Source organism: Megalops cyprinoides, chromosome 2 (assembly GCF_013368585.1).
Source record: "Megalops cyprinoides isolate fMegCyp1 chromosome 2, fMegCyp1.pri, whole genome shotgun sequence".
Taxonomy (NCBI): domain Eukaryota; kingdom Metazoa; phylum Chordata; class Actinopteri; order Elopiformes; family Megalopidae; genus Megalops; species Megalops cyprinoides.
In genome coordinates, this window is record NC_050584.1 from 39,693,031 (window position 1) to 39,719,911 (window position 26,881).

At 42.0% G+C, this 26,881-nt stretch overlaps 1 protein-coding gene across 2 annotated transcripts; it reads left to right on the forward strand.

Annotated features, from left to right (window-relative positions):
- The first annotated feature begins 1,677 nt into the window (after nucleotides 1-1,677).
- On the forward strand, nucleotides 1,678-26,881 carry tle5 (TLE family member 5, transcriptional modulator). 2 transcript variants are annotated; one of them, XM_036522225.1, is made up of 7 exons: nucleotides 1,678-2,411; nucleotides 17,068-17,156; nucleotides 20,062-20,125; nucleotides 21,210-21,254; nucleotides 22,931-22,993; nucleotides 23,278-23,352; nucleotides 23,907-26,881. In XM_036522225.1, exons 1-7 carry the CDS (start codon nucleotides 2,385-2,387, stop codon nucleotides 24,132-24,134), a joined length of 591 nt encoding a protein of 196 aa, XP_036378118.1. In that variant the 5' UTR covers nucleotides 1,678-2,384; the 3' UTR covers nucleotides 24,135-26,881. The 2 variants fall into 2 exon arrangements, with proteins under 2 accessions (XP_036378118.1, XP_036378119.1); XM_036522226.1 differs by having other exon boundaries at nucleotides 23,910-26,881.

Sequence of the window (26,881 nt, forward strand, 5' to 3'; positions counted from 1 at the left end):
ACCAACCCCAACGTAGATTTAGTATTCACAGCCAGCTGCAGAAGGTCTTGCAAACCAGCCAGTCATCTACTTATCTAGCTACCAAATTTATTTCCAGTGTTTATAAGTCGGTGCATTAGCTAACTTGCTAGCTAACTCATTGGTTAAAATGGTGAATTAAGCTGTACTTGTCACCCTATCTCCTTAGTGTTCAAAGCGTCTAGGCCATTTAACCTTATTTAAAAACCATGTCCTCAAGCCAAATAAACCTATGCTAGTGTATTAGCATCTGCTGATAAAGGAATGCATGGAGAGAACTCCTGCTTTGATGGAATTACATGTCATTAAATTCATTGTTTAAAAGACTTACAGGTCCAAAATGGGCACCATCTAAATGATCTTTGGTTTAGGAAGAACAATAGTTTGACTTCAGGTAAATCACCATTCTCTAATCCATATTCATACAATCTCAATAATTCAGGTGCTACTACATCTATATAGTTTATAACATTCATTGGAGAAGCTATCCTTCTAGGGGACTTGTCACACTCTTAATTGTCAATGAGTGTTTGATTTCTTCTGCAGTGAACGGTTCATAAAAAGATTGATCACAAGAATTCAACTTAAGTTGAAGTCAACTGAAGTTTAAAATAAATCTTTAGAATGAATTTTCATTACACCAGTACCTTTTGAGAAGTTATCATTTTTGTAGAAATATTTAGATGTTGTATTAATGACAAATTGTGACAATGACAAATTCAGATATTATGGCCTTTTTCTGTATTTTCATGAGTATAGGATATTTTCCCAAAATTCACCATAAACTCATAGAATTTCCTTTTTTTTTTACAAGCAGCTTAGTGTTCCCAATCAAAGAATAACAAGATGGAATATACTTTTGGTTAAAGTAGAAGTAGGTTAAGTAGAAAACCCCAAAAGGAACTAACTGTAAAGTATAGGTATGGGGTATAAATGTCCCACCGATCTGTAACTTGGGGCATGACACAGCTGCCATGTCAATAGGAAGAAATAACAATATTAGCCCAGATATTGGTAACATGGATTGTCATTGGGCCTATTAGGGGTAACAATACTAGTTATGAGTAGTCAAGCGCTATAATACAAAATAGCTAAATTTCCTACATGTGATATATTAAGCAAGATAGATTGGTTTCTTTATTGTAATGCTTGTTGCTTACACAGGTGTATGTTATACGGACTGAGTGTAGCAGATCAGTCTTACAGTATAGAAATGGCTCATACGTCCTCATAAATCCTCCCCATGAACATCAATAGTTGTAGTAGTACACTGTCTTATACGCTGGCGTATATACTGCCATGGAGTAATTACAACCTCATACGAGTACGTTTTTAAGGGTAACTATTTTTATGTCAATTGACATAAAATACAAAAACGGAAAACAAATTAGACAAGAACATTTGGCCTTCCTATACTTATGTATATGGAAGTGTATCTGGACAAATGGGGGTATTTATTTATTTATTTATTTATTCATTCATTTGACATCGTAGTTATTTAGTTATTTTTTACTTTATTTTCTTCCTTCACAGTTCAATGCATTTGACATCCGACTTCGCGAAATGAGCCTTCAATGCACCACATCTATGCCGCGTCACATGGGGCGCTAGTTCCTCGATTTATTTTCGCTACATTTGTACCCAGTTAGCTAGAGCAGCGGAAAGAAGCGTGCAGCTAGCTGGGAGACCCAGTACCGAGCTAAATTACTGTACATTCGTAGCAAGGAAGCTGGCTAGCAAATATTCTAACAACGGATGTCCTGCTCTGAATCTGAACTGCTAGAAAAGAGCGTTAGAACAAGAAATACATTGGCATTGTTAGCTAGCTAGGTAATCGCTGCGTTTGCGGTATCAAGCTGTCCTTTCAGAAGTACGGGAGACGTAGCAAAAGGATTACGATAGGATTTATTTCACGGGTTATTTTTGTGTATTTTGAAAGTCATTTTGAAAAACCATTTTTATTATAATGATCTAGTCTACACCTAACTACAGTTAGTTAGCTGAAACTCATTAAGAACGATTACGAACTATAGCTTGCTAGTAAGCAAGCGACAAAACAATCCTATCAGGCTATAGCTTGCTAGCGATGCACGTTATAGTGAGTTAGCATACATAGCTAGCCATACAGTATGTATTCACTTTAGGAGGGGTAACTTGCTACATGAAGAAAGGATTGAACCTACTCCTCGCTTGCCTTAGCTTGACTGATAAAGATTGAATAAACAAAACGGGGAAGAAATCTTGACTCACAGCGATCGGGGGTAGCTGAACAGCTACGAAACAAAAGAAGAAATTCATTTTTAGAAATAAGACCTAAACGGCACTCGTTCTAGTCTGGAAAGAAATACATTAAATGAGAAATTGACATGATGTTTCCACAATCCAGACACTCAGTAAGTGTATCTTTATTTGTAACCTGCTATCTTGTGTTTTTTTTTTTAGCTAGCTAGCATGTTTGTGGTAGTTTGTCCGTTTTTCTCATCGGAGTTTGTCTTTACGTCTTCTGTTTGTTTACATTCTTGGTTTTCGTCTGGTTGTGTAGCTTGCTAACATCAATGTATGGAAGACCAGAACCCGTTTTAAAATAGTCGCTATCTTGCTTGCCGGTTAGCTTTCATCATTAGCGTATATGTGCATCTTGCATATTGAATAACGATCAAGAGCTAGTTAAACGCGTTTATAATTATCGCTGGCGAATGATTGTAACCACGAATTGTGCACAATAATGCCTCTAGTATACGTGCGTAGCCAGCTAGCCAGGGCCACCTGAAACTGGTGATTCTAGTGATAGGTAGCTAGCTAACCCGCTGTAGGCTAGCTGTCCTTGTAGGTTTTGGCTAGCTTGGTGCTACTGCTAGCTGGAGACAGTCAAGTGAGTTGTTTTTAAGGTATCGTGCGAGGTAGAGCTATTCCTAAATACGCTGCGTAGCTACCTTTGCTAGCTAGCTGTCAAACTTTTCAATTGGTAGTTATATAGTTAGCTAGACCAGCCAGTTATTCGAGTAATCCAAGCGTTGATGTAGCTTGGACATTTTGGAGCATCGAAGAAACTGACTTCTGTAGCAATTCCACGAATAGCTAGCTAACAAAATGGCTGTATTTGAATTATGCTGACTAGATTGCTAGCCAGCTCAATCGTTGTCCCTGTTGATACTTTTAATGTGGCTAGTAACACAGCCAGAGCGCGCGTTTATGAAATATGGAAATTCGACATTAGTTTTTTATCAAAGATTGATAGCTGTATTAAAAACCTCAGATTAGGGTCGCCCTAACATTAACACTAGCTAACTGAATGCATAGCTATCTAGATAGGAACACACTGTCATCGCTGTGCGCTTTGCCTTTGTTATAAAATCATTTTTGTTAGCTAGGGAGCTAGCTAGCCAGCTAGTCCCCTGCGGTGTTCCCGCATCCGCATATTATCCATTTGTACCAGCCCAGTAATAAATTTGTCATTTCTTAATGGAAATAGTAGTCTAATATTTTAAAGTAGTAGGCCTACGGTTTAAGTGGTTTGTTCTCACATCTTTAACCGCGACTAGCTAACTAACTATCCCGTGTAGCCATCTGAACAAGCCTATGATTGCAATTAATGTTACCTCTTAGGTTGGAGAGTGTTTGGTGTGGACTGTAATTGAGATGCGAAATAAATGAGTTCGTTAGTTACGTGTCAACAAGAGCTGTTGCGCCGCAAATTCCGTGGGGAAATCAAATCTCTGCGTTTTACAACAGAACAATGGCATCGGGTAGATTTTAAATTATTAAATAATGTTCATGGGAACACTCTTCACATGGAAAGATAGCTATTGTTTTTTTTTCTTCTGGGCATGTGTAGAAAAGTAAAGGTAAGGAAATACAATTAAAACAGTGATGAAGTGTCCCAGTGCCTCACAGTTAGGATGAAAACGTGATTACACGACTCTGATTTTTGTTGCTACTAAGTGAAAATGTATAATTTGGCTCTGCTTTGCTGTGCTTTAGAAAGAATCAGGCTAATGTCCAGAAGCTATTACATAATATAGATTGTACTCTACTGAACATAGTAATATGTGTGATCTGTAGACCCAAGAGCGCTTGCATACCAATTATAAATTGTTAATTATTAGCACCCTATGTTTATTTTAAAAAATCCCTTGCACTGGCAACCCTACCCATTATTGTAATTACACGGCTGCAGATGTGACTGTCAGCCTGTGATCACAGCTGTTTAAATGTGCATTGTGTGTGTGTGTGTGTGTGGCACCTCCCTAAATAGTGCAGCACATATCTGTGCTTCACATCTAATTATCAAAGCTGAAATCTGATGGGGGTATTTCCCACTGTATACAAAGCAGGTAAGGACTTGGTCTGCCATTGGTCAAATTGTAGCATGGCAGCGGTGGCTTGGACATGAGATAACATGGAGTGTCAGCCAAGATCTTGGAACTCAGGATATAAGAACATCAGCACTTAATGTAGTCATACCAGTTTTAGGTAAATATATGATCCTCAGACTGTAGCGCACAAGGTAGATATTTTCTGATGTTATGCCAATTCGTCACATTTACTCATGCTGCTGAAAGTAAATGATAAAAAATCTGTGACTGATGGAATGACAGAAGTGGAAAAAGACAAACAGTGTACCCTCAGGTTTATGTCAGCATGCGCTATAACAAAGTAAAATGTGGTAACAAAGCAGAATTCTGATGTCTTTGGAATCAAGCCCATTATCTCTGTCTAAAATATGATTTCCATGTTAGAGGTTGTTTCTTTGTATGTATGCATGTAGGTGGAATTTTTAGTGATGGAAAGCATTTCAAGAGGTGGTGCAGGTGGGCAGTGCTATAATTGGCTTTTGCAGTGTTTGGAGAGTTTTTTTTTTTTTGTGGAAGTGGTTGCAGAATGACAGTGGTGTCCCTTGTTTGATTAGGTTGAATAGACAACTCAAATGGACAAGACGATGCACAGTACATCAGGTATTACACAACATAGTCCCCCATTTCCTCTGTGTTCCCTCTCCAGGACTGATGTGGCAATAGAGACAGTAATGATCAAACCACTCCACTGCATGTACTGTAACTGAGTAAGGGGCTTCAAATGGTGTTTAATTGAGTCTTGACACGTTTAGTTGAAGGCTTTATGGGGGCGTAGCTGTACTGTGCATGAAGATGGTTAGCTTTGTTTACAGTAAGGGATTGCTATGTCTTTAGGACTTACAAAGCTTGTTTGTCATTAATTGGAATTAAATGGATTTACAGCAGATGAAATGATTTGAATACACTGAAAATCAGATTTCCTCATCAAAGCCTTATCACTGTAAGGAGATGTTCTGTTGGAAGCCTATAGTACTAGTTTGCTAGACTGTCCGTGTGGGTAGTCATCTAACTTGTTGGTGTTTGTTATCTAGCTGCCCAACGCACAGTGCACATACTGTATTGCAGTGAAGGTGTGTCAGCAGAAATGCTGTCTGACTTTCCTTCATGGGATAGTGAATGAAATATGCATCTGTAAAAGCTCAGACCCTTCTTTTTTGTTGAATGCAAATCCCACTTGCTGTAGTTCGTAGCAATTAAATACCTTTGAAAATGTCCATATTTATTGGGAATTTATTATTGGGGAAGATAGCAGGCCGTCTGGTATTTACAGCTTGCATCAGTGGCCAGACTAGCTGGAGTTTTAGGCTAGTAACCTTTCTATTGGCAATTGATTTTCACTGGGAATGCTAGGTGAATTGACTTCCTATCCAAGTAGTGACTTCATTTACAAGGTGAGGTGCTTGGAGCCAGACTGCCATGGAGGTGTTAAAGACTACATGTGACCATCCCATTCTTAAATGGAATACCCATTAAAGTGTTAAAGTGTTAAAACTACTGTATAACAAGAATACTGTGACATATAAATGGCATTTAGATGGTTCTTTTATATTTTTTTCATTCAAATAGAAAAATTTTACATCACATTGTGTGTGCCAGTGGAATGGGGTTCTCTAGGTAAATCAGTTCCTTGTGAGCATTCATTACATTAACAAAATGAAGGCAAACGCAACCAATAAAGAAATTGCCTGCATATGCTCACACAGTAATTTATATTGTGTGTATAGTATTTTTTACTCATTTAATTAAACACAGAAATGAAAGGGTCACCATATCTGAAATTATTTTAATGGGTGTCAACTTGTCGACATAATCATGTTACTAATGACTCATCATCAAAGTAAGACATTTTTATGAGTCAGCTGTGCCTTTGGATGGAATTTCTGAAAAATCAAAATGGTGCAGAGTGGAAACTTGAATGACAAAGGCGATTTAGTCACTATATCGTCGCCTGGCAGCGCCGCAACCGCAACATTGTTATGGAACCTCTGTGTTTGCTCAGGATGTAGTCTGAACGTCTTCAGCTTGTTATTGACATGCAGCTTCAGCCCTTTGGCTTCACTTGCCTGAAAGTGGTGTGCAATCTCTGGGCTAGGATTGATTTTCCTGCCACTTCACACCTCATCACAAAGCACCGTAGGAGGAAGCCGCTCCTAATTGTGTGACAGATCCAACTGTTCCTACTTGTCTCGAAAGCCCCCTCAGCCCTGATACTGAGACGGTGGCCCTGCAGTATGCCTGTTCCTCCCTAACCCGCTGATTGCACCCACAGCTGTGGAGCTTCATGGTGGGTGCTGATGGGGTTGGAGTTGCCCACACGGTCTCTGCCGTGACGCTGTTTACTGCCTTTTTATCAAGGTGTGCCTCTGCAAAATCCTGCCTCACTGCACCCTAATCCAATTAAGTGCCCTTATGCTACTTGATTGGAGTAATAAGACCCGCACACAGGATTAAAAACGGGGATTATGGATTTAGCACAACGCTTTTTCGAGAGCCACAGTAGTTTGCTCACCCTGTAAGTGTAAGCAGCTCTTGTCCGGCTCCCTATCCCCCCCTTTCTGTACAGTCCCCCGTTAAACAGTGCTCTGAGGGGATGAGAGTAGTTAAGGGCAGTTGGAAAGATGTGGTAGTCAGAGATAGGCATGTTGAAGATTATGGACTCCGGATTGGAGGGCCTGGGGAAAAATAACATTTTAACAGGTTTCTTCAGCACCTTCAAGTTTTTTTCTTATCCCTTATGGGTAGGCCTATTTCTTAAACTGTTATGCTTAAATGCCATGGAAGTATTTTCCACCTTACTCTTTGTCTTTTTTTTCATGAGCATTTCAATCATGTTGGTAAGATTTTACATCCAGATTAGGTTGCTGCTTCTCAGAATCAAAGATGGAATGTATCCGTCCCAGGCCATGCAGTCAACCCCATGTTAATGCTGCACAGTTCATCCTGATATCTTTTGGATACATTTGCATACATTCAGTTGTGGATGATGGTTAGATAGTTGAAGTCTTCAACCGTTTATATAAAACATACTAAAGATTTTTTTCTTGGTCTCGATGTGATAAATGAGTAGGGATGAATCCCTTGATGTAAGAATTTACCAGTTGGTTAGCATGATGTGAGCCCATTTGCCAAGGTGATGAGCTTTCCTAACTCTGATTTGCGACCTGGGCATATGCGCACCACTCAAGTGCGGACTTGTTCTTCATTTGACTTCAGCCTCTCCTTGGCTGGCTCAGAATGTTTTGGCAGTAAGGTGTTGTCTGGGTCACAAGTCAGCCGCTTTAATTTATTCTCTTTGTCTTGATAACCACTGTTCCTCTGCCACATGCACACACAGACATAAACACACACAAAAAGGCCCACCCGATTATATCTCACAGGTCAGTTGGTGATCATTACTATAGAAGTAATCACCTATTGGAATGAGGTCCAAGCAGTATTTGACATGTTTTGCAACCCAAAACTAAACTGCATTCCTCAGACAGTGTGTTTTACCCATAATGTTTGACAATGCCATGACCAGACAAAATGACTGTTCTGTTTCAGTTTGTCTTTTATGTACTGTTCTGTATTCGTCTGTAAAATCTACTGTGTTATTGAAATTTTTGTGCATGAACGTGGGCATTTGTAATTCTTCGTTTTGTCCGTGAGCACATTTTAGAGCTGGGGCGGGGGGGGGAGAGCATAACCTCTATGGCTGTGTGCTTGATGTTTCCCTCTTTGGCACAAGGCCACACACACGGGGCCTGTCTCCCTCTTTTCGTTCCTTCCTCCTAGATCTAATGTAGGGGAGAGAGGGTTGGAGGGCAGGGGGTGTGGAGGCATTATTAAGCCCACTTGAATTAACAGCACAGCCCCCAGCCTTTTTTCAAAAGCCTCCAGCTGGGGAAAGGTTAATCCCTCCCGGTCCCTCGTCTCTCCCACTAAACAAACTCTCCCTCCCACCCCTCGCCCTCCCTTCCTTCCTCGCACACTTACATTGAGTAGTATTCCGGGCACTACTCCCATGGATGTCTCGTCTATCTTGAGATGCATGCACTGAGCACCCTCTTCTCTGTATGCAAATGTTTACTCATGGGCACGCGCACATGCACACACACACACACACACACACACACACACACACACACACACACACACACACACACACACACACACGCACACACACAAAATTACACACATCCAGCCGCTCCTCTGCTTTCTTTCAGTCCTACCGCCACACTTCATTGCAGTAATAATAAGGCACATGCTCACGATTCATTGTAATCATGAAATTGTCACGTGTACAGCTTTAGTAATAATGGTTCACACAGACACACTTTTCTGCTGCGGTTCTACAGACTTATGTGTGCACGCACACACACGCATATATATCCTTGGCCTCCTGGGTCTTATCCGCTTTTTGTTTCTGGGGAACAAATTGAATCCGGGGCTTGACACACACAGCACAGCAGATGTCTGTGTCATTAAGGGCAGAGCTGCTCATTTGCATCACAATCAGTCCACTCTGTAAACTCGCCGCTCCGCAGGGGGGCAGCTGTAGGAGGGGTCTGTGTACAGGTCACAGGTGATATTGATTTTTGTAGCGGGTCGCTCAAATTGATTTCTAACAGTGGGAGGCCAAGGATTGTGAGACACTCCCACCCTCCATGACAGATGCCGTTTCTCAGTGTCGTGTATGCGCACACAAACTCTCTCTCTCTCCAAAAATTCACAGATTACAACTGGTCTACACAGGGACACAGCTAACATCCACAGATTAATATGGGCGTACTATAAATCCAGGAAAACATGGAGAGAATTATTGGCAGTATTGTCCACGTAGATTTCGAAGGAGAAGATGTAGGGGGAGAGAAGGGTGGTATTAACCAGACCACAAGAGAATTGGACTTTGAGTCCTTACTAACTGCCACACTACCAAGGATGTGCATGACAGGGCTGTTGAGTCCTCACACTGTGCATGTATGTGGCATGAGATGAGGGACACTTCATGTGTCTAGGTTTTTTTTTTTTTTTTTTTTTAAATGATCATTTTCTGTAAATGAAAGCGTCTTTTAGCAGAGCAGTGAAAATGTTTCATTTTTGCCCTGGTCCAATAACAGGGCTGTTAACAGAAAGTGAAGAAAATACTAACTGTTCATTAGAAGATTCTTGCCTGCAATGTTTCAAATGAATGATGTTCCAGCTGCAAGGTTACTCTCGCAAATGGAGTAAGATGTTTTACTGTTTTTTTTTTTTTAAGGTAAAAAAAAAATCATTTCTGACTACAGTATGTGTACATTCTGAAGAGCTTCTCATTTTTTCATATCAGTTGCATTTAATCAGTTGATTAGTTGCATTTTTGCAGTTGTATTGTCACAATGCAATGGAGGGAGTATTTTTTTTCATCATGGCTAAGGGCCCTGTTTTTCAGTTTTAATGAACTGTGACAAAAGGAAAAAGCAATTTTGAATTATAAGATATGGAATGGAGAAATCAGCAGCAGTAAAATGACAGAAGTCACCTAGATTGATTGTATTAACAACACAGAGTTATGCAGGATAGGCCCAAATATTTAAATATGCAGACATATCAAAGTATAAAACCACTGAATATTGTTTTACGCGTACCCTCACATACAAGTAAAATAATGTAATGTTTGTTTTGTCCAGCTAAGTGTAGAAGGATGCTGGCAAATGTTTAATATAGTAGCAGCAGTGAAGTGTGGTGCAGGTGGCCAAAACCCCCTGGGAACAACACCCAGGATATCCACAATGAATCAGCGAGAGGCAACAGTGGTGTGCAAAAACTCTTCAGAGGTGAAAGGACCCAAGAGACTGAAGGGACAACTGAAACTCTGCACATTATTTAACAGAAGCTATCTGAACTTCTTTATGCTCTATGACAGATGTCATTTTTTGAGTTTGAGTAGTTGGGTTTAATTTTCAATTTATGAGTTTGTAAATTTTGTTCACTAGAAACTGGCCACATTTCCGTTATGGCAGGAAGTATTCAGCACCTGTTTCAGTTCAGATTTTTCCTTGCGGGCCACAAACCATTTTGGTGTTGCTGGTTATAAATAAACTGCTAAATTGGCTCAGGCATATGCTCTTTAAAGAACTGGATAAAATAACATTGGCACACAAAATTGATTCTCAAAACCAAAATTGTTTGTTCGAAGACAAATTAAAAAATGTCATTACACATGACAACTGAAAGTGAATGATGCTTTTCGAGCTGTTGCACATACAACATACAGCTATTTACATTATAGGACAGTAGCATAATTAGTGTGTTATTGGCAGATATTAGCCAATTGGTTAATTGCATGTGCTTCAGATAAACTTTCACTGATCAACATGTAGACCATGTTTCCTTATGGGGTGGCGCTATGAAAAAATGCATTGTATTGGCCTGGAATCATTTTGCATTCTCTTGTAAAACAGATCTAGTTTATTCCGTTTAGACCTGTCTAGAAAATTCCGCGCCTGATGGTCAATTCTGTGATTCTGGGATCACGGAACACAAGCTGGTCTTGGCAATGCAGATGGTAAAACAACACTGAAAATCCATTTGGAAGCATAATGTAACATTCTCATTAAATAGAAATGGTTTAGTGTGATTATCAGATAGTGGACTTCATTCTTGACTAAATTCACTTCATCTCCAGTGTGGTGTTTACTAAGATTGACATTTTAGCTGGATTTAACTGCAGCATTTATAGTAATATTAGTAATAGTATATAGTACATAAATATAGTGTATAGAATGTAGTACATATAGAAATATAGAATGACATTTTATGAAGACGGTGAATCTGTCCCTTTATGACAAACAGTTAAATTGAGAGCAAAATTGATTATATTGAATTTTTTCTTCATTCTTGTCTTGCAGTGAAGAATTTTGGCACCATTCAAAGAGATCCATGCTGCAGTATTGCAAGCAGTGCTCTGTGAATGTGCCTTTGTATTGTGTCTCTGTGCAGCAAACCCTTTGCTATGCGTGGGTGTAGTTTGTGTGCACTTCTCTTTGATTTGCTGTAATGCAATGTTTGAATGCATGTCTGTATGTACGCTTTGTCTTTGTATGTGGACCATTTGTGTGCAAATGTGTATGTGTGTGTATGAGTGGGTATGCGCAATTGTGTGTGTGTGTGTACATTTGAGTATATTTGTGTGTGTGTGTGTATGTGTATGTGTGTTTGCATACGTTTGTGTGTGCACCCATCTGTGTGTGTGTGTGTGTGTGTGCGCGTGCGCGCGCGCGTGTGTGTGTGTGTGTGTGTGTGTGTGTGTGTGTGTGTGTGTGTGTGTGTGTGTGTGTGTGTGTTTGTGTGGCCATGTGTATGTGTGTGCATATATGCTTGTGAGTGTGCAGGTGCGTGTGTGTGTGCACGCGTGTATGAATTTTTATGTATGTACGTGCGTGCATGTGTGTGAGAGCTGTGTGTGGGTGTGGGCAGCATCAGTATTCAGGAGCGCTGGTGTTTGCCGGGGAAACCGTGCCCCTGAGCAAAGCGCTGGGCTGGAACAAAGCGGCGCAGTGGGGGGGCGCTTGATTCGTAAGCCCCAGGGTTGGCCTCAGACCTGGCAGAATGCACTGCCGAGATCAGACAAGAGAATTGCTCCTCTGCCGTGCTGGGAACCAGCAGAAATCATCCTGAACCAGAAAACATCTCATTAGAGAAATCATTTAAAATCTGAATCCTGCACACTAAGACCTCCCCGCCGTGGTGAATTTCTTGATGATGAACGAACCTTTTTAAGGAAATTGAGGTTTTAAAACAGCCTCTCAGACAGCTAGCAGAATTCTGGCCACATACGTTTTACCTTCTGTGTTTGACTTGTTTAGTTATTTGTTTCAGGATCAGGAAGTAATCATCTCTCTCTTTTTGCCGCTTGTGAGTAATCACCTCAGTTTTAACAACACTCGATCAATCATTCTCACAATCACCTCAACTGAGCTGTTTTTAATCTCGGTCATGATTGTACGTCCCACCACCCCACCCCCTCGCCCCTCCCGGGTCTGATTAACTCTTTTTTTCCCCCCCTGCGCCTCTGTGCCCAGTGGTCTTTGCTCCCCCGTGGGCTAGTGTGTAACGGCCTGGTCTCTGGTGGCTCTGCTCAGTTGTGTGTGTGTGTGTGTGTGTGTGTGTGTGTGTGTGTTTGGCCAGCCCTGTGAGGGGAGGAGAAAAAACTCTGTTTGTGAGTGCACTTCACTAAGAGTGATCAAAGTGGAATAATCCCCTTTAAAGCGTCTTAACAAGGTCAAATCAGCTCTGTGCTGGAACTGGGATAACGCTGTGTTGCAATTGCGGGCCAGAGTCAGGGGTAAGCTGTGGTCGGTCCATGGAGATAATAATCAGAATCAACTTCCCGCCCCAAACTGGATTAGTATTATAAACCCCAGTCCAATGCTGAAGACACAAGCCCTCACAGTCCATGGCATTCCAATGCCTCCCAACTCATTTTACTCTTGTCTTCACTTACTTCTTTATAGACTTTTCACTGAAGCATTTTTTGATTGCAGGTCATTTGACTGGCATGCGCTTGATTTACTGTTGAGGATCTAGCCCTGGGTAATAATGCTTTCCAATTAGCTTTGGTATTGGTGTCTAGCACTGCCACTCATTGCATGGGGATCCCTGTACACAGACCTGTTGTCACACTGAAGGAATAATGGGTCTTGGGTAAGTGAGGTTAGCTTCCCTGATAATGCTGTAGCTGCTTGCTCCTCACAGATCACCTTAGCACTTAAAAAGCATTTATCTTTTCAGTTTCAAAACTGCAAACTAGCCTGAATCAAGTGGCCTAGCAAGTGCAGGTGCATTTTTCATTCATTCCTGTAGAAATGTGTGATGATAAACAATAACATCCCTTTGTCAGTGGAATTTGCATCAGAGACTCAGTGTTGTAATAGTGCCATGCAACGTGCTTGACAGATTGTTTTGCTCCTGAGGGGTATGCCCTCACTCTCGTGTACTGTGTGAAGCCCAGTTTTTTGTATGTGACTGAGGAGAGGCCAGGACTCCTATCCTGAACTGGCTGTTCAGAGCAATCCAGTGCTGGAAATCAAACCAAAACTACCATTTAAAGAACTTAACTTGTTTGGGGTTTTGTGGGAAGAAGCAAGTTTAGACTTAAGTTTCGGGATTAAGAGAACAGATAGTAGTCGCTTTATAGACACGCAGAATGAAAACTGAGAGAAGATATTCTTTCAGGTGTATTTAGTAGTGTCAGGACTGCATGTAATGCTAAAAAGATGTGAATAATGATTTGTGCATTGTGAGGTAACAGATGTATAGTTGTGTTAATGTAAATACATGCACTTTGTATTTTTTGCAGGCGGAGGCATAAGCAGTGTTTTTCTTTCATATCATTAAGATCACTGTTTTATTAAAGAAATAAAGGACAGAGAGGGATAGAAAACGGATTCTGAAATGGAATCCTGATACAGTACAGTAGCTCAATGGCTATTTTTTCAGTCAAATTCAATCCTTACCTTGTACAAAGTCTTTTCCAAAGGTGTGAATATAGAGCAACATTACAAAATGCAGGATTATAGGACACTACTGCTTCTTGGCAAGATTTAAGGGAGGGAGTGTTCTCTGATGATACCCTTTGGCCTCCATTGATGTATACAAGAAAGAGATTTGGTGTTCAATCCAACCTTTCTCAGATGAATCTCCTCCTCTTGCCTTCTGCCATCCCAGCTTTGCAGAAAAGCCTGCGTGTTTCTCTGTTTGTAATCCATATTTAAGATAAAGACATTATGGTTTCAAGAGGAATTGACTTGGACTGTAAATTATGATTATTTTTCCGGGGGGTGTAATTTACTGAAATGATGAATCCCATTTAGCCACTGAAGACTCTCTCAATCGGCCCACCAGCACACAAAGCTTTTTAATGCTTTAATTGCATCTCAAAGGAGTGGAGCCGAATTGAATTAGGGTTGTCCTACATTTTGGAAGAGGCTATGTCTGATGTGTGTGTGTGTGTTTGTGTGTGTGTTTGTGTGTGTGTGTGTGTGTTTGTGTGTGTGTTTGTGTGTGTGTTTGTGTGTGTGTTTGTGTGTGTGTTTGTGTGTGTGTGTGTGTGTTTGTGTGTGTGGTTGCCTGCATGTGCGCTTTGTGTGTGTGTATGCGCATGTTAGTGTGTGTGTGTCTTTGTGCATGTGTGGACATACGGTTGTTTGTGAGGCAGAGGAACGTGATGTGTATGTGTCTGTGTGTGCGCTTGTGTGTGCGCATGTGAGGCAGCATGTGAAGTGCGAGCTTGTGTGGGTGGGTGAGCACACGGCTGTGTGTTAGTACGTGTGTATGCATGCATGCGCCTGATGCATACCCATGCCTCAGAGCAGAGCTCTGTAAGTCTGACACCTCTGAGGCAGCTGATCTCCCTGCATGAGGAGGTGCTGACAGCAGCCTGCCCCTGCAGCACTCCTGACAGACACCTGCTTCTGAAGGCTGCACCGCTCTGACACTCAGACCGAGCTCACATTCGACCGCTTAGACTGTTTCAAAGACTTTCTTGCTGGGAACATCCTCTGAATCACATTTGCTGTGCTTAGGAAATTTCACATCGATCAAGGATGTAGAGAACATCTATAGAAAAAAAAAACATTCATTCCCCAGGGTGAAGGGCTCAACGTTATAACCAAAAAAAAAATGTATAAAGCAAACACCCTTTTGTCTTGACAGATGACAGTGTGTGTCGTGATATCATAGCGGTGCATTAGAAATGTGAGCACCTGCATCCCTCTGTTGGGGTATAAACATTTAGCAAGGTCCTTTTAGAGTTTGAGTTTGATCTCTGCATGGTCACAGCTCAGATAGGTGTTCTTACAGCGGCACACAAATGTAATGGTGACGTTATAATCCAGAGGAACACTGCAACATCAAGCCTACTGTTGGGTCAGGGAAGCACAGCAGGCCTTTTGCTGTCGACTGCTCGACCTGAGGCTATTGATATGTAAACCCTTTGGTATTTGAAATGTTTTCATATGTGGGCATTTGGCTGTATTGAATAGATGGAATAAAGGAAGAATGTTCAGAGCTGCTCTAGTATGTAGTATGGTGTGTGTAAATGGGCTGTAGTGTGGTGGATGGCAAACCTACTCAGGACAGTGAGCGTTTTCTTTTTATCACCTTCCTTCCTTTGTTTGTAGAGGTTTTGCTTCCTCCTGCAAGTGTAACCAGCATTTAATCTGTGCTTCATCAGGCTGATGTGAGATCTCATAAAACCTGGAGCCAGCAATTTATGCGTTTCGATTTTTGTATTCATGCTCTTTGCATTTTGCTGAATTTGGGGCCATCTCTGATGAAAGTCAGTTTATTGCATTGATTGAAATCAGTCCATTGTGCTCATGACACAGACAGGGCTTTGGCTGATGCTATAGTTCTATCACAGATACTGAGTGGGTCAAGGGGGTCCTAGTGAGTCCTTTTTTTTTTTTTGAAAAAGAGCAGTTGTGTGTTGTGTATTGTGCACTCTGCTTTTGTAGAGGACAGGTGTCTTTTGTTTGCTGGGCTTATCTGCTACAGCAACACACAGACTCTGCTATTGCATATTACTGAATCACATTCAATTTACATTGATAAATAGCCTAGTAGCCATTATAGTAATATTTACTATGCACCCATTAGCATGTAGGTAATAGAAACCAGTGTCTCCCCCTCTCATTTGCCTGCATTATAGCTCACTAATTGTTTTCTGTAACCCTACTCCCACACCAGCTCTCCCAGCCCTCAATGTTAGTGATATTGTTGCATTGAAAACTAACTGCAACCTAATGAGCTGATTTCACATATAAGTGATTTTAGTCATACAATCCTGTCATCTTGGATATTGCTGCATGCATTTGGTAATCACATTATTTACCACATGTGTGTTTCCATTGTATGTCAGTCACTGCTCAAGATGGCGCCGTACTGTGGCGGCTCGCTATGAGCTGCTCTCGCCTGTTGCTGATTTCGTCCCTCAGCTGGGGTACATGTATGCATATTATGCATATTACCTTTACATATATGTCAAGCCCTTGATATTTTTGTGGTTCACTCCAAACAAAGGGGAGACTGGCAGATATCAGAAGTGGGAATTCATTCTCAGCCGTGGATTCTCGCTAAAATATCAGCAATTTGATGAATTTTATCCATCAATTCTCTTGTGGGTGGAGTGTCGCCTCAGTCACCGGAAGGCTGTGGGCTTTTCCTCCAAATAAATGACACATGTTATCAGAGTCATTGGTTCGCATAGTCTGACTGTAGACAATAACACTACAGTATTTATGTCGTTGGCACATCTCACCCAGTTTGGCCAAGGCTCATACATATCTGGCAAATTTTACAAAAGCATGTACAGAATTTACCCTGTCATCACACGTGAGGCATTATAACCGGCTGGTACAGGGCTACTGGAGAGAAGTTTTCTTGGGAAATAATTTGTTTTCCTTTACCAGCAGTGAGCAGGTTTAAACAAGAGAGGAGATTTGTAGTGGCATGAAACCCTGTGAACTACCTTCCTGACATGAATTGTCCTGGTTTTATTTCCTGTATTCGTAAGCATTAAAAGATCAACATGCAAATCCATATATTTTATGTTTGTCTTATCTGGCTTATATGTTTATGTCTTTTAAATGCCTTATCTGATGTGTGTTGAACCTGTCATTGGTGTTTTACTTTGCTGTATTTAAATGTATTTCATATGTTTACTTTTGTACAGGCTTCGTCCCAGCAGCTGAAATTTACCACATCTGACTCCTGTGATCGAATCAAGGATGAGTTTCAGTTCCTCCAAGCACAATACCACAGGTAGATCATTGTCTGTGTTTCCTTTTCTGACTGTACATGAAAGCATTGAAATGCATATGTTTTCAGGCCATATCTTATTTTTACTAGTAGAACTTAAGATTTGTGTGAACTGCAGCAATTTAATTTGTTCTTTTCTCAGTGCTTTTCCACATGAACTCTCAACAGCCATCTTAAGTACCCTTAATAACATTATAGCCAAAGTTGGCTGTTTTTGACACCACACTACTGCCTCAATGACAGCCTTTAAAAATGATGTACATAGCTTTTTTCCCCAATAATTGTTTGTTTCTGTTTGTGTCTGTGAGCTACATTCTTTTTTTTTTTTTTTTTTTACAAAGAATGCTTAAAATGTGTTTCTGTCATATTATATATCCCTGAGTTCTCCATCTCAGTCATTCAAATAAGTAACTAGCTGTGGGGTATAAATGCAGCAGCTTACCTTCGATATGAACTCAGGACTCTTGCATCCAGAGGCCAGGAATCCATCCACTACTAGTTCCAACTGTAATGGGTTCTGTTTATAAAACATTTAGGCTATACTTCCATTTCCTACCTTTCTCCTGAGAAAAGGGAAAAGTGATATTATAAAAGAATATTTTCAGGATATTGATTTTGGAGGATTACACTGATCGTCTTAAGCATTATGTTTTCGTTTATTTCTGGTAAGTTTTTTTTTCTTTCATATTTAAATGAAAAAGAAAGAAATCAATTTCCATGAAGTGCTGATATGAGTATGAGAAACAGGACATGTGTACAATATGTGATACAAAAGAGACAATTACTGGTAATTTTGTGAGCAGTGTAACAACTCTAAAGTTCTGCCCACACAATCATTCTACCTGAGAATTATTATACTTTTTTGACCAGGAATAAATAAACCAAATATTAGTATTATCTTTGCATTCATCAATATTTCAGTGAAAAGCCATACACTTTATTTTTAGCTCTGCCTAGGCTTTGCGGTAATTTGCCCTTCCATTATTGCTGAAGTGGGAGTATTAAATATTCACCATGCAATTATGAGAGAGATAAGGGTCTTGTTCTGAGGCCCAGTGAGCTGTGGAAAGGTAGGATGTGTGGGGGAGTCCTCACAACCTTTTACTCTCATACTCCAGCCTGCAGTCTTAACCCACACTAATGCCCCAAGACTGATAGTTTGATAAAATCCCAATTACATGGCCTATGATGGTTCATCATCCCTTCATGCACATATTGGTTGTGTGCGTTGTGTTCCTTGCGTTGTTCATTTTTGAGCAGACTTTTTCCCTGGTGTGCTGTTTTTGAGAACTGTTGAAATTATTGGAATTGTCATACGACATCCATTCTAAAAGGCAAGCTTTTTATTGTACCATATGTGAGGACAGTTCTGTGCGTATACTGTGATGTTGATTGTCAGATGAATGTGAGGAAAGCTCCATTCGTTTTGCAAAGAGCCACATGGTGTGATTCCTCAAAATCAAATGCAGCGGCCTCTGAAACGGGAGTACCTTGATGTGGTATCATGCTAGCCGTCGTGGAGCTTTCATCATTAAATGTGTAATTGTGTGCAACCCGCAACACCACTCGCTTGGTACAGTAGCTATCAGAGATTCGAGCAGGCTGTGCTGTGACTTTCTCATGGAGGCTTCTGCAGTTTAACCCCCTTCACAGCGAGCGTGACTCTCCCCCAAATCAAACCACAGCTGCTGCATGTGTATTCAGAGCCTGCATACACTCGGTGTTAACATCAATTGATATTTGGGGAAATTCCAGAGACAAGGCTTTGCAAAATGCTGTATTCAGCTTTTTGAAGGAAATGTTCTGCAGGCAGTCTCATGGGCATAGTACCAACCTCTGTAACAGTCTCTCCTCTTGAAATGCATAAAGAGATAAGGGAATACATAAATCAAAATAAAGATGACAACAGGAACGATTTGAAGGCAGAAGGAGAGGCACTAAAACTCCATCAAAGTGTCATTTGAGAGCGTCGCTGCACCTCCAGGCAGCTTCTAACCAATCACAGGCCTGCAGCCCCAGGCTGGTCTCAGGTATTGTGGCAGAAGGGAGGATGGTTTCCATGGAAACTCCGATGCATGCTGCCAGTATTTTGGAGGTGAGAGAGTAATTAGGCAAAGCAAAAGTGGCAGGCATTGGTAAAGAGGGAGGGTACGAGTCTGTGTGTATTCACAGGCACACACCAACTCTATTGGGACATTTAGCTGATGCGTACTATGCTTCAGAATTTTAGTAGCTGCTGTGTGTGGGTTATTATTATATTAATAACTGTATTTGTGGGATACCACAATATTAGGAAATTATATCCAGGATGACCTAATTGGGTTTTTTTTTTGTCCAATCGGTCATGTGTGGGGCATTCTCACGACACCCTTACAAAAAGTTTGGTTTTATTGGTTTAAGATGATTACTCAATATGATCGAACCATATGTGTCTACAGTCTACAGGAAAGCTATTATGAAGCACAGATAGCTCACACCGGCAATAGATTTCTTATATCTACACTCAGAGGAGTGTGGTCCCATGTCTGATCTGGAAAAATGTGTTCATCCTCATATTTAGACTGCTGCTGGCACTCGAGTGATTTGATAATGGACACTTTTTTGTTGCTGTTGCTGTTTCTTATCTCAGATGACTGTGAATCTCCAAATTTGTTTAATAATGATCTGTGATTTATTCACTGGACGTATACACATGTGTTTTAGTATGAACATGTGTTGTTTTGCTTCATCCTGCTGTTTTGTTCAGAGCAGAATTTTTATAACATAAACACAGCACTTCTTAGAGTTCACATGGACAATTTGGTTGTGGTTCATGAGGCAAAAGATCTTCCAGATAATAAAAAATAAGTTAAAATATGTTTAATGGCCCTTGTGCTGACTAATAGCTGCCTGTTTGTCTTCTTGGCAGTTTGAAGCTGGAGTGCGACAAGCTGGCCAGTGAGAAATCAGAAATGCAGCGTCACTACATCATGGTGAGTGTGAGAATTTTGCCTGGGAAGGACACTACAGAGCAAGCCTACTCATTTAGGAGCCAGGTGCAATATGCTAAAGACTGCAGACCCAGATGTCCTTAGATGGGGTGATGTACACCAGCACTTTATTTTTTTTCCTGTCTCTCTCTCCCTTGAGCAGTTTATTTATGTGCTAGTGCTCTCAGTGTTACTGTCCCTCTACCTTTCCTGATCCCCTCCCACCTCAGCGGCTCTTCTTTTCCTGTATCCTCGTGTCATTTGTCTCCCCCTCTCTACCTCCCCGCAAATCTCATTGTCGCTAGCCAGGCCCGTGTTGCTGTCTGATATTCCGTCTCTAATTGATCCGTCCACTGGCTTAATCTCATCTAATCTGTGCAGTATCACACTAGCATCCATCAACGTGCCACTCTGCCGACCCAGGCTCCCTCCTCTAATTGCCTATCGGGTTCCACACTTTGCCAGCTAAAAACGCGGGGCGCCCATTTCCCCAGCGCTGTAATTGCTTTAGGGAGGTGCAGTTTGGCCGCCCCGCTCCCCCCCGCTCCCCCCGCCACCACCACGCTGCGGCTGCGATTGTCTGTTTATTTCAGAGCCGCAGCACTCGTGGCCTCCCTCCTTGCAGGTCACCCTCAGAGACGCCGAAGGACAAGGCTAATACTGACCCGCTGTCACCCCCATTTGCACTGAACACACACAGCCGCAAATACCACTGCTTTTAGGGGCTGCGACAGGACTAGTGGGGCTGGTGGCAGTAAGAGCAATCAAAGGTGCTACGTGCTTATAGCAGAGAGTGTGCTTATGTTAAATGGGCAAACCTAGGCCTCACAGGTCCCCATCCACCTTTGTCCTTGAATTTGACTAACAGGTAAATGCAAGCATTCCATTTTTGTTTAGAAAATACAACATTCAGTGATCACTTGTATGAAAGAAATTAAACTGTCCTTGTATTCAAAGTAAATGTTGATTGAGCCGAGGCTACGGTTCTAATACGCGCATTCGTTTAGAATATTTGAATTGTAAAAAATGTCAGTAAACATTGTTTAAACATCGAATCTCACCTCTTCCCTCTTCTGCACTTCCACAGTACTATGAAATGTCCTACGGGCTGAACATTGAAATGCACAAACAGGTGAGTCATTTCACAGCACATTTGAAAGATGCCGTTCTACCACAATTAATGAAAGGTTGTGGAAAAGACTATGGTGCATTTGCTTTGATTTGAAGATCAGGAATCGCTTGTTCATGCTGAGCTGTAGTGTCTAGCTGCAGAGATGTAGAGTGGAGCAGAGCAGGTGACAGGGGCCTGGAAACCCAAGGCAGTCCTAGTCACTTAAACGGTGACTAGAGCATTCCCAGAGGAGGGTGACAGGACCCGGGGTGGGGGGGGGGTTGTCTTGATGCAGTCCTGTCAGCCTCGTGTCCCTTATCAGCAGAGAAGGCAGGATGGGCCCCACCAGAGTCCGCCTGGTCCAGAACCCCCCTCTGGGGCTCTGTAAAACCTGGCTGAGGGCTGAGAGAGCGGAGATGCCCTCCCTGCCTGCGGTACCACAAACGCTAAACTTCATGTATGAAACCAAGTCACGCACAGCTGCGCCCAGCCTCGTGTACAATTTATCATCACCCCCTCCTTTATTTGACATTTCTGAAATATTTAAAAATACAGAGGTTGGAAGAAGAGGGGGTGGGGGTGGGGGGTTGTGCAGATGAGCCCAGTACAGGGGGGTGGGGGGTGTGGGTGTGGGGGGTTGGGGGGGGATCTTGGAAATTGACGGTGATGTGTGGCATTGAATGTAGCAGGGAATTAATGTGGTTATTTTGTGTTCCCCCATGGCTCAGCTGCAGCTCTCAATCTCTGCCTCTCTCTTCCCTCCCAAGCTTTCTTGTCTTCCTCCTTTAACAGTGGAGACCTCTAATTTAGCCCTGCATTGTGCTGGGGAGATGGTGAAACAGGCTTATTGTTGTTTTCTACGTTCGAGCCTCTTTTCCCTCCCAACTGCAGCCGGCCTTTCTCCTGTATAGATGAATTGTGCCCCGCTCTCATAATGCCTGCTCCGTCTTTTCTTTCTTTTTTTCACTCATGACAGTTTCCTCGTCACATTCAGTGCGCATGTGTGTATCTGTCTGTCTGTCTGTCTGTGCCTGTTTGCGTGGGGGTGAAGACAGCGTTACACAATGCACTCTGCTCGTAAGAATCGCTTCCGTCCTGGGTGATTTGATTGGAGTTGATTCTTAAGAGCAGAGCCATAACTCATCAACTTTACCAAGAGCATTTTGTTTTTCTCTTAATTAATTGAGAAATGTAAAATGTTCTTCATAACTGGAACAAAATGTATTTTAAATGTTCTGTGTTTTTATACAGTCCTTAGGTACATAAATGTAACTACTCGTGTTAATGATTTAAATGTCGTGTACAAATTACTGGTGCCCAGTCAATGTCCTTCACTAAGTTAAAACATAAAATCATAGTTTGAGTCACAATGCAAAAATGAGATAAAATTAGATGAGTGAAAACAGTTCTCCAAATGCCACATGGGAGATTTTCAGAGATGGAGGAATGATTAAAGGAAGGAAGAAGAGTAACGTGCAGGAGGAAGCAGAACCATACTGGCTAAGAAAGAAGCGGAGTTATTTCTGCTGCTGTTTGCGTGCCGGATTTAGTATGTAGGAATTCGGCTAATGACGTGAGAGCGTGATACAGAGTGCCTGTGCACATGGGTGAGTCATGTAGGCCCGTGGTCCTCGCACTGCCAGACTAAGGGGTTTAACTGAGGTTAATGGGTGGTGTCTTTTCCTGTTGCCCTGCAGGCGGAGATTGTGAAGAGATTAAACGGGATCTGTGCCCAGGTGCTCCCTTACCTGTCACAAGAGGTATGAATGCAGATCAGCCCCCGGGCTCCCGTCCCGCCTGCCGCACCCACCTCGCTGCATGCTCCTCTGGTTCATTTGGTCTTGGCATGTTCGAGCAGAATGAGGGTTAATCACTGCAGGAAGTCATGTTCCCACTTTTAGCGCTTGTCTAGCTAGCTTCATGGTAATATGGTAGATGCATAATCAATGAGCAGAACTTTGTGAATGAATGTAGAGGGCCGGGAATTGATTTCTCTGTTCTCTCTCCTGCTCTCTGTGTCTCTGTCTCACTTTCTCTCTCTCAGCATCAGCAGCAGGTCTTGGGAGCCATAGAGAGGGCCAAGCAGGTCACCCCCCCAGAGATGAACTCCATCATCCGGGTAAGCTGCTTGTTCACTGCAGGCGTGTGTGTATGTGTGTGTGTGTGTGTGTGTGTGTGTGTGTGCGCGCGCCTATGTTTGTGTATACAGCAAGTGTGCTGTGTTTGGTGGTTTGTGCTGCTCCCATGAGTTGAGCTTTGTGTGAGTGTGAGGGAATGTGTGCGTGTGTGAATGTGTGCATGTGTGTGTGTGTGTGTGTGTGTGTGTGTGTGTGTGTGTGTGTGTGTGTGTTTGAATGTGTGTGTGTGCTTGTGCGTGTGTGTGCATGTGCGTGTGTGTGAATGTGTGCGTGTGCGTGTTTATGTGTGTGTGTGTGTGTGTGTGTGTGCATGTGTGTGCGTGTGTTTCTGTGTTTGTGTGTGTGTGTGTGTGTGTGTGTGTGTGTGCTTGTGTTTCTGTGTGTGTGTGTGTGTGTGTGTGTGTGTGTGTGTGTGTGTGTGTGTGTGTGCACGTGTGTGTGTGTGCATGTTTGTGTATGCGGTGAGCACGCTGTGCTCGGTGTAAAGTGGAGTGCCGGTCCCGCGGGTTGAGCTGTGGCTGTGTGTTGTCCGCAGCAGCAGCTCCAGGCTCATCAGCTGTCCCAGCTCCAGGGGCTGGCACTGCCCATGACCCCGCTGCCCCTGGGCCTCACCCAGCCCACCCTGCCGGCCGTCACCTCCAGCTCCGGACTCTTCTCCCTCTCCAGCATCCTGGCCTCGCAGGCTCAGCTGGCCAAGGAGGAGAAGGCGGCCCGCGAGGGAGCCGACAACCACCGCGATGAAGACGGGGACAAGTCTGACTAGCCCTCGGCCGTCGAGCCGCCAGCCCCTTTCTCCTCCTATTTAGATTGCTCTCTGTCTCTTCTGCTCCTTCATTATCCCTTGGCTTGTTCCATGTTCTCATTTAGTGAGGCTCAATGTTTTTTAATAGAATTTTTTCTTTTATATTCTGTTTTTTTTTTCCCCTGCCACTAACGTGGCTTAAATTTGTTCCTCTTTCTTTTTAACTTTGTTGCAGACCCCACCCCCTCAAACCGCATCATCGTAGACTGAATCCGGCTAATTTTGCCTCATTGTCTTTATTTTAATGGCTTTCCTTCTAGTTTCCTTCTGTCCAGCCCTGTGCCCACCATGCAGAAAGTGTAACCTCCTCTTTCAGAAGGAGTCCCAGTCGGAGTCCTGAGCAGATGAGTCACAGACATTATCTCTCACGAGGCAGTGGCAGAATACATTGCAGCTCCCCGCCCTCTGTTGTATCTATCTACTTTCCTGATTTCCGTTGTTGTAAAATGAGCATATTAGATTGTGTTGCTTTATCGTAGGCAAAGATGAGTGCTTAAACAAACGTTAGACAGACCTGCTCGCTAAGTGAAAGTGATGCATGAAACTGACCTAAATCACTTCTCACATGTGCGGTACCCTGGTACCCGCGCAGCCAGCTGATTCAAGGAGGGATTTGTTCAGAGTGTGACGCTGAGCTCTTATGTAGTAGACTCTTTAGTGCTGCTCGTAGTGGGTGACAGTAGAAAAAGGAGTTCTATTGATACACAGGCAAAATACTTTAAATATATATAATCTAAAATTATTTTAAGATAAGAAGCACCTTTTTCAAAACTATTTCTTTCCCTCTTGATGTGCTGTCATTCCACTCTTGTGTGGTGAGCTGACAGGGTAATGCTCCTAAGACAAACTGACACAGATCCCAGCTGTTTTACAATATTGCTGTGTTACCCTAGACAAATCACATTCATACAGGACCTTTGTGCAAAACAAGAGTACCCATTAGTGGAACCTATGAGTCAAGAATTTAGTGAGACTAGGCAAGCCAGAGCCGCTCAGAACGCATTGCATAAAAAAGCTCCCACCTTAATAGGGCTTTGTTTGTATGAGGGGAGGATGGGAGAGGACAGTTTGCTTCTGAAACAATAGAGGGCAGTAAGCACTTGGGAAACCAGTTTGATTTCCATATTGATGAGAAGTCCTCTTCCCTTTTCAGGAAAATTGATGACATTCCTTTCCCAGCTATTGTTGCTCAATACATTAAGTCAGTTGAAAGTTTTTATTCTCCCAGAATTAGATGTTGATGACATGTCTTCAGTGACCAGTTGTTTTAACCATAGAAATAAGTACAAGTGTCATAAAATGTATCATTATTAAGAGTTCGCTGTTCATTTAATTGCTTCATTTGCTTTGATGTAGTTTTTCAGAATTTACTGAAGTACGTCTGACAGTATGGTAGCCATTGTCTTCCATATCTCTTTTTTTCCAGTTTCCAATCGTTCATAGCTATTGGCGTTTGACAGATAAAGGTTATACAGTTGGTCATTTGGTTATGTTTTGAGAAGGTTGACTTGTCCATGAAGTGGTACCTGTGTAACCTTTCCCTGGATGTGTGTTGTATCCTACAGAGGGATTGCTGTGTATAATGTGAGTGTAGAACTGGAGGCTGACATGGATCAAGTGTGTATTGCTGGAATTATTGCAGAGGATGAGGATTTTGGATTTGTTGTATTCTCCAAACCCTTGGCTATTTAACATTTAACAATCAGATGGGGAAATGGAATGGAGTGGAGATGAGGAAAAAGTAATGGAGTATTTTTGTTGATTTTTTTAAAAATTATGCACAAATTAAAAAACAAAATTGCCACGTAATGACAAAAAATGCCCAGATTTGATTGACATTCTTTTTGAATGCAGCATCCTCAGCCCTGAGATTGTGCGTGGGGTTACACTCTATGCACATAGAAATGGTCTGGCACTGCAAAGCTGTTGATTACAGCGGTCAAGGTCATGATAAAGTGTGCAGAGAGTGTTTCTGAGTTGGCTGCTCAGACAGCCCACATGTCACTATAGGCAGCTGAAAGGCCACCTCTGTATCACCTGAATTGCAGCACATGTGAATTTCACCAGAACTGATTCATCCTCAAAGGTGATGTAGTGTTTTTTTTTTTTTTTTACCTTTGCACTCCAGATCTGATGTGCTCAATGCATTTGGTCTTAAAGCATTACCCATAAAGAATTATAAAGAAATCAAGAAATAAATTACATATTGAGATTAAGACAAATGAATGGTATGTATGTGTTTTTGTGAAGGGTCGATTTATGTACACAATTTATGTATATTAATATACATAGAATAAAAAGAACCTTGTGTGTATATGGCTGCATCTCGTGTCTGTCTTGGATGACTTTGGTGTATTGTACTACAGCACTGATGTGCCACCTGAAGAATGACAGCACTGGGGAACACTCCTCCTAGACCCCCCTGTCCTCAACCCCAACCCCAAGCATTGCCTGCCCATCTTCCTCCACAATGGTGTGATGCTTTGTAACCTGTTTGAGCTTTGTAAAGGTCATTTTTTAATTCTTATTTTGTGTTGTATGTAAAACCTTAAGTGTGTGCTTTGGCAAGAAATGTTTTGTGTTATGGAAATCAATACTATAGCTTCATTTAAAAAGGGGGGAGTTTAAAAAAATAAACATTTACTATAAATGAAAGACGTTCAGCAGTAAGGAGTATTTATGGTGCCTTACAAATAAAAAAAAAACAA